Source organism: Mirounga angustirostris, unplaced genomic scaffold (genome assembly GCF_029215605.1).
Source record: "Mirounga angustirostris isolate CCGP_5_RB_7025 unplaced genomic scaffold, mMirAng1.0.hap1 SCAF_2, whole genome shotgun sequence".
NCBI classification, from domain to species: Eukaryota; Metazoa; Chordata; class Mammalia; order Carnivora; family Phocidae; genus Mirounga; species Mirounga angustirostris.
In genome coordinates this window covers 168,182,162-168,189,597 of record NW_026991710.1, presented here as the reverse complement: position 1 = coordinate 168,189,597, position 7,436 = coordinate 168,182,162, and the positions used below count along the sequence as shown (strand labels likewise).

The following is a 7,436-nucleotide window of genomic DNA, read 5'->3' as shown; positions in this document are numbered from 1 at the left end:
TTCCCCCACGAGAAGAGAAGACGGGAATGGGAAGGCGCAATTCTGGAGTCTGTATCGACGTGCAGCACGTAGAGAGAGATCCCGCCCCCCCTCTGGGATACTGGCCTCTCGAGTGATCCTGGGTCCCCCCCAAAATAGCAGCTAGGCACGCTGCAGTGAGGGAATTGTGCGCCTCTAAACAGACACTGTAAGAAACCTGAAACACACCCAGGACCGAACCTATAAATCAGTGTGCAGGCAAGGCTCGCCAGGCGCGTCCGGGCGGTGGGCACAGCCTAGGACACCGCGCTTCGTCGCGTCCATCTCACCACGGAAGGGAGTCCTCAAACTTACAGGTTTCGGACAGGACAGGCTCAAAGTAGTTGGAGCGGCGACGCCGCGTCCCGAGAGCCGTGGACGCCTCCAAGGCTCGGGCGCTTCCAAGTGAGCATACCAGGGAGAAGCCAATTAGGGAAAGAGAGGTGGACCGGAGCAGAGCCGGAGCTGAGCCGGAGCTGAGCCGGAGCAGAGCCGGGAGCAGGGCCGAGCTAGGCTGGCGCTCTGGAGGCGTGGCCCGCCCCTAGGCGGCCTCCGGGAGAGGCTGGGACTCCGCTGCGACGGAGCCAGCGCCTTGCGCCCCTATCCCCCCCCCCGCCCCACCCCAATCCGCCCCACCCCAGACACACACGGCTGGCGGGTGACTGACCCGGCCAGCACCACCCCCGGCGGTGTGAAGGGAGAGGGGAGGGAGACAGGAAAGCCAGCGGAGGCTAGGGCGCGGAGCCCAGGGTCCTGGAGAAGTCTCGTCCTCTATGGGACCCCGGGGCAAGGGCGGCCCGGCTGGGGGGAGGGGAGGAGTGCGGCGGGTGGTAGAGGCCGAGGCTGCGGCGGCGCGCGGGCGAGGCCCCTTTAAGTTTCTCCCCTCCCACCGGCGGCGCCGGCCTCCGCCCGCCGCTCTCCCCGCCCCGGGGTCCCGGCGAGAGCTGCGATTGGGCGGGCGCGGCGATCCCTTTGAAGTGTGGCTGCCGATCGCGGCTATTTGACGTGCGGCTCGGGGAAGGCGAAGGTTTTTGTGTTGCTCGCCGGGGCTAGCGGCGGCGGCGGCGGCGGCGGCTGCGGCGGCGTCGGTGGAGGAGGGGTGGAGGCGCAGCGACTGCTGCACCGCGCTCGACGCTGCGGAGCGAGCCCACCCGCCCCGGGAGCTCGCCTCCCTGGTGCTCCCCCTCCCTCCCCGCCCCCCCAGTGGCGCTGCCTCCTCCAAATGAGCGATTCGCCCGCTGGATCTAACCCAAGGACACCCGAAAGCAGCGGCAGCGGCAGCGGCGGCGGCGGGAAGAGGCCGGCGGTGCCGGCGGCGGTGTCCCTCTTGCCCCCGGCGGACCCCCTGCGCCAGGCGAACCGGCTCCCTATAAGGGTCCTGAAGATGCTGAGCGCTCACACCGGCCACCTCCTGCACCCGGAGTACCTGCAGCCGCTGTCCTCCACTCCCGTCAGCCCCATTGAGGTCAGTCTCCTGGTCGCTGCCCGCCCAGCGCCGGCCCCATTCCACCCACCACTGCCGGGCCCGCGGCCCTACTCCCTGCGCCCCGGGGCTCGGTGTGACGCCCAGGTCCTGCCACGCCGGCGGACGGGGTGAGGAGGGACCGAAGGAACAGGGATCGGAGTCCACCGGGTTCTCCCCAGGCTTCTCCGTGGAAGGTTTCCCCTTCCACGCTCGCCTTTCGGAGCTATGTGTTTGCTTTTGGATTGGGTTTGCTCTTGGAGTCTCCACTGGGTCCTTTACTTTTCCTCTGGCACCCAGTTTCCAGGCTACAGATGATCTCTCCTTTCCTGCCTTCCCCCCTCCACCACCCCCCCTCCCACACACACCGGTTTGGTCTCTTTGAAGCCGGATCGCCCCCGTCCCACTCCGCCTCTGTCCCATCCGGTTAGAGCGCACTACGCCCCGGCACTCCCGATCCCAGGTCTTTCTTCCTCCCACTTCCCTGGGTGCCTCCCCGGGAGGGAGGGGCTACTAGGAGAGCGCCAACGGCAGCCCTAGCTTTAGAATGCGCTTCTCCCGGCTCCTACCTCGCGGCGCCACGGCCAGAAACCCGTCCCAAGCGAAGTTCCCCAAACTGAAGGAATAAGTTTTCTCCTGGGCACAGGGGAGGGGGAGATTAGAGGGTAGGGGGCGAGTCACAGCCCCTCCCCCAGCCCCGACTCCAGACCAGTCACCTGCTCCCGCGGCGGCCTCTGGTGGACCACTTCCCCTGCCCCATTTCCCCGGGCCTGAGCCGCGCTCTGGGACCCGGGGAACGAGGGATCCCACTCGGGCTCTGCGAGCGCAGTTCCAGCCTGCTGCGCCGCCCCGCCCGGCCCTTGCTCTCAGACCCTCTCCCCCAGGCCTTCCCGTCCCGTCGCGCCGCCGCCGCCGCCGCCGGGCCTCTCCGCGCCCACCAGCTCCACAGACACCCCGCTTGCTCCGTCGGTTTGCCGGTCTCACCCCCTTCTCCCTTCCCTTGCCGCTGTCTCCCACAGCTGGACGCCAAGAAGAGTCCATTGGCGCTGCTGGCCCAGACTTGCTCGCAGATCGGCAAGCCGGACCCGCCGCCCTCGTCCAAGCTCAACTCGGTAGCGGCGGCGGCCAACGGGCTGGGACCGGAGAAGGACGCCGGCCGCTCCGCCACGGGCGCCGCCTCCGCGTCTGCGGCCCTCAAGCAGCTGGGAGACTCCCCTGCGGAGGACAAGTCCAGCTTCAAGCCCTACTCCAAGGGCTCCGGCGGCGGCGACTCCCGCAAAGACGGCGGTTCCTCCTCCGTGTCCTCCACCTCTTCCTCGTCCTCCCTGTCCCCAGGAGACAAGGCGGGCTTCAGGGTCCCCAGCGCCGCCTGCACGCCCTTCCCCCCGCATGGAGCGCCGGTCTCTGCGTCGTCGTCGTCCTCCTCGCCTGGTGGCTCCCGGGGCGGCTCCCCGCACCACTCTGACTGCAAGAACGGCGGCGGGGGTGGCGGCGGGGAGCTGGACAAGAAAGACCAGGAGCCCAAGCCCAGCCCGGAGGCTGCGGCCGTGAGCCGCGGCAGCGGTGGGGAGCCCAGCGCACACGGGGGTGGCGCGGAGGCTGGGGCCTCCGGGCGCAAGTCCGAGCCGCCCGCGGCCCTGGTGGGGGCCGGCCACGTGGCGCCGGTGTCCCCCTACAAACCGGGCCACTCCGTGTTCCCGCTGCCACCCTCCAGCATCGGCTACCACGGCTCCATCGTGGGCGCCTACGCCGGCTACCCTTCTCAGTTCGTGCCTGGCCTGGATCCTAGCAAGTCTGGCCTGGTGGGAGGCCAGCTGTCGGGGGGCCTGGGCCTGCCACCGGGCAAGCCCCCGAGCTCCAGCCCGCTCACCGGGGCCTCCCCGCCCTCCTTCCTGCAGGGATTATGCCGCGACCCCTACTGCCTGGGAGGTTACCACAGCGCCTCGCACCTCGGCGGCTCCAGCTGCTCCACCTGCAGCGCGCACGACCCCGCGGGGCCCGGCCTGAAGGCTGGGGGCTACCCACTGGTGTACCCCGGGCACCCGCTACAGCCCGCTGCGCTCTCGTCCAGCGCCGCCCAGGCCGCGCTTCCCGGCCACCCGCTCTACACCTACGGCTTCATGCTGCAGAACGAACCGCTGCCACACAGCTGCAACTGGGTGGCGGCCAGCGGGCCGTGTGACAAGCGCTTCGCCACCTCGGAGGAGCTGCTCAGCCACCTACGGACTCACACGGCCCTGCCGGGCGCCGAGAAACTTCTGGCCGCCTACCCCGGGGCTTCGGGCCTGGGCAGCGCCGCCGCGGCCGCCGCGGCCGCCGCCTCCTGCCATCTGCACCTCCCCCCGCCCACCGCCCCCGGCAGCCCCGGGTCGCTGTCATTGCGGAGTCCACACACTTTGGGGCTAAGCCGGTACCACCCCTATGGCAAGAGCCACTTATCCACAGCTGGGGGCCTGGCCGTGCCCTCCCTCCCCACAGCCGGACCCTACTACTCACCGTATGCGCTGTACGGACAGAGACTAGCCTCAGCCTCCGCACTGGGATACCAGTAACCACAGCTCTTGCACCCACCCGCCGCTCCTCTCCTTTCCCCCTCCGCCTCCCTCCCCCCGCCCCCCCCCCCCGCCTCGCCGCTGCAACTTCCACTTCTGCTTGTCCCTGCCGGGATCCCCCGCCCAGACCCTCCCCACCGGACTGTGTATTTATTTACTATAATGTTAGCTTACAAGCTGGGAATATAAGTGCATTAACGGCCCACACGAGTCAATGGTATGCAAAAAGTCTGTGTTCCCCAAATAATAATATTAATCACACAAATAACTACATGTTCCCCGCCCCTCTTCCTTTCTTTTATTTTTTTTTTCTTTTTCTTAGATGTAAGGTTCTTTTTTTCCTTTTGCTTGGTTTTTTTTTCTTTTTTTTTTTTTTTTTTGATTGGTTTGGTTTTAGGGGGAGGAGGGAGTGTTGGGGTTCTGGGGTTCTTCTATTTGTTTTCCCTTCCTGGGGAGTTTGTTGCATGCTTCCTAACCGTTAAGACTACATTTCCCCCTTCTCTTTTTCCCTCTTTCCCCTTCATTTCTTCTTGTTTCCTTACATTTGAGGTTCTGTTTTATCCTTTGTACAAGTAACAGAGAGGAGATATTTTTTGTAACGTGTTTGGGGGGTGCAGGGATCCGCCTTGGTGGCAAGAGGTCTTGTGTTCTGTTGACCCAGAACTCTGCCCTGTGATTCGTCCCCTGCAACCCTCTCCTTCTGGGGTCCTTGGTCTGCACCCTGGCCCCCAAAATTAGAGCCTTGCTCCTCTGTCTTGCTCTGAGCACTGAGAGCCCTGACCCCACCAGGAGGCTCCCCCTGAGAGAGAGGCCCAAGTGACCTCTGAACAGCCTTTCTACCTTCCAGACTTTTCATGGCCCCAAACACCCGGTAGTCACACTGCCTGCAGGTGGGGGACCTGTAGGGCTCATCTTATTCAATTAGAAGTCCTAGGAGGCCCTGCTGGTGTGAAACTTTGCTCTTTATATTTTGCAAAGTGCATTGATAGTCCTGTTTTATTCTCCATTATTGGGGCAGTGATCCCTCTCCTGATGCTAGGGGTAGGGTCAGTGATTCTTGCTAGATCCCTCCAAAGCAGACCAGTGGTGATATCAGAGGGCAATACAACCTTGGTAGCTCCACTGGGGGACAGTTGGGGAGTCGGGGAGTACACGGATCACAGTAGCCCCATCACCCCCTCCCAGGCCTGACCCAACAGAATCCCCAAAGTTGGCCGTGGGCTTCCGTGGGCTTCCGTGGGCTCCCTCAGTGACTGGGATTGAAGACTGGGACCCCTGGGTCTTCTCCCCACAACTTCCCTCCCTCCTGGTCTTATGCAGCAGTGCGGGGGGGAGGGCTGTGGGGCCTGTTTGGGATGAATAGAGCTCTCCCTTGGTAAGACTTATTTTGTTAATAAATGGAATACTTGGCTATATTCACACCGTGGTGTGTTTCTCTCTTGCCTCACCCACTGTCCCACTTCCAGACACCTGAGCAGATGTCCTTCTTTTATTCTTGTTTAAATACCTTATGGTTTCTTTCTGAGATTTCCGTTCAAGGTCGAGTTTAATGCCTTTCCTCAAGAAAGGGGTGGGGGAGGAAAAAAAACAAAACTTCTGCCAACGCATTACAAATAACATAAAACTGCCTTTATGGTTTTTTGTTTTGTTTTGTTTTTTTCCTTTTCCACTTGGTTATTTAGCTCCCAGGCTCCCTTCAAAGTCCTTGATATTTCCTGGGGACTGGGTGGAGGGAGTGTGTAGATGCGGTTTTTCCTCTGGGCCTAGAGTCGAGGTACAAGGGGCTGGGAAAGGAACCAGGACGCGGGGCTCAGGCTCCTGGCAGCACCGGCCCCAGAGCCCTGCAGGTATGCAAAGTCGACGTGCCTCTGGCGCCACCTAGTGGCATAAAGACGAGTGACGGGTGCCAGCCCCGACGACGCCTTCCGCGCTTCCCACTCGAAATGCGAATAATTTCCTCTTCTTGACTGCCTTTTATACACCTTGAAATCAAAGAGTAAATGCGCCTGCTGAGACTGGTGTTTTGCAAGGCCTGGGGGCTCCCCAAGGCCAGCGCTGGGATGTCGACCCCAGTCATTTGCGCCTCCAGAGACTTCTCTGGAGAGGGTTTGGGGTTTTGCTGAGAAGGCGCGGTGATTACTCGGGACTCTGAAGCCACTCTCGGTCCCTGTTGTCTTGAAATCATACGACTGACACTGGCTTGGGCATCCTCGGGCAGGCGAGGATGGGGCGCCGTTTACCAGGATTCTGGGACCAGGGCCGGGCACCTCCCCACTGCGCGGGGACTCCGCGAGCCCGGAGGAGAGGACGGGCCACCTGCACGTCCATCCCCGGCGGTGAGCCGCCAAGGCCGCCAGCTCCGGGGGCACCCGGCCGGGGCGCGCGGGCTCTCGGCCTCCAGCACCTGGGACGCGCCTGGCCACCTGTTGGGCGCTCTTCAAAGTGGGCTGCCTCGCCCTCTCCTGGCTGCTCTCCGCGTCGGCCCCGTGCCGCTTTGGGATCGGTTGTTCTGTTGTAGTTTTGCTTGGCTTTTTCTGTGAGGATTGCGACTTACCGCGCAGTTGGTGCGAACTGCGTGCCTCCGAAACGTCGGTAGACCTGAGGTCAAGTGCGGAAGGGCGGCGTGGGAGGGATGCTCTCTCTCCGCCCCGCCGCGTTGCTTGAGACCACGCCACACCCCGCTAGAGAATCGCAGGAGGGCCTCGGGACTTGACAAAACCTCAACGTTAGATGGTTTTGGGGGCGGGGGGTGATTACGGTTTTTTGAAGTTTTGCCACTATATCTTTGTTTCTGGACAAAATTCCTTCATTAATCAAGAGAACCTCAGGCTGCTTCTGCAGAAAATGTCAGTGCTGGCCACCGTAAGAACTTATGTGTGTCCCCGGGGAAGGGACCTTGGCTGCTGGTGTCTTTGGGCACGTGGGGGCCGCAGGGGGAGTCAGGGAGAAGGGCTGGAGAATGGGCTGGAGAAGCCGCCCTGGGACCAGCTCAGGGTCTTCCTGGGGAATTATCGTTCTCCGAGTTCTCAAAGTTCAAATTGGCCAGAATCTTTAAAAGCCCTGAAATGTTACGAGTAGCTTTGTTTTTTTCTTTCTCTCTGTTGTTTTGTTTGCTGTTGGTTATTTCCCATCTTCCCTTCCTCTCAAGTCCTTCCCTTTCCTTCAGATACCTTTTTTTTTTAAATGCCTTCTAAAACTGCTGGAAATTGCTCCCTCTGCAGGAAGACTTGAACTTTTCTCTTTCTTAAACTTGGCCGTCTCCAGACCTCCCTAGCTAAGTTCCTCTTGTTGGGATAGAGAAAGAAATAGATTCGCTGTCTGGAAGAGTGAACTCTCTGTATAGCAAAAGTCACGTTTCTAGAGCTGCTTGGCTCACCTGGAGCTTAGAAACCCCTCAGACTATT

At 61.9% G+C, this 7,436-nt stretch overlaps 1 protein-coding gene across 1 annotated transcript; it reads left to right on the top strand.

Annotated features, from left to right (window-relative positions):
• Window positions 1-724: 724 nt before the first annotated feature.
• On the top strand, window positions 725-5,451 carry ZNF703 (zinc finger protein 703). Its single transcript, XM_045879823.3, has 2 exons — window positions 725-1,483; window positions 2,500-5,451. Exons 1-2 carry the CDS (start codon window positions 1,241-1,243, stop codon window positions 4,030-4,032), a joined length of 1,776 nt encoding a protein of 591 aa, XP_045735779.1. The 5' UTR covers window positions 725-1,240; the 3' UTR covers window positions 4,033-5,451.
• Window positions 5,452-7,436: the final 1,985 nt, after the last annotated feature.

Excerpts from the sequence above, each read along its gene's own strand:
- ZNF703 (XM_045879823.3), top strand. The coding sequence starts at position 1,241 with ATGAGCGATTCGCCCGCTGGATCTAACCCAAGGACACCCGAAAGCAGC. Across the intron at positions 1,484-2,499 it reads CTCCCGTCAGCCCCATTGAG|CTGGACGCCAAGAAGAGTCC; the intron begins GTCAGTCTCCTG and ends TGTCTCCCACAG.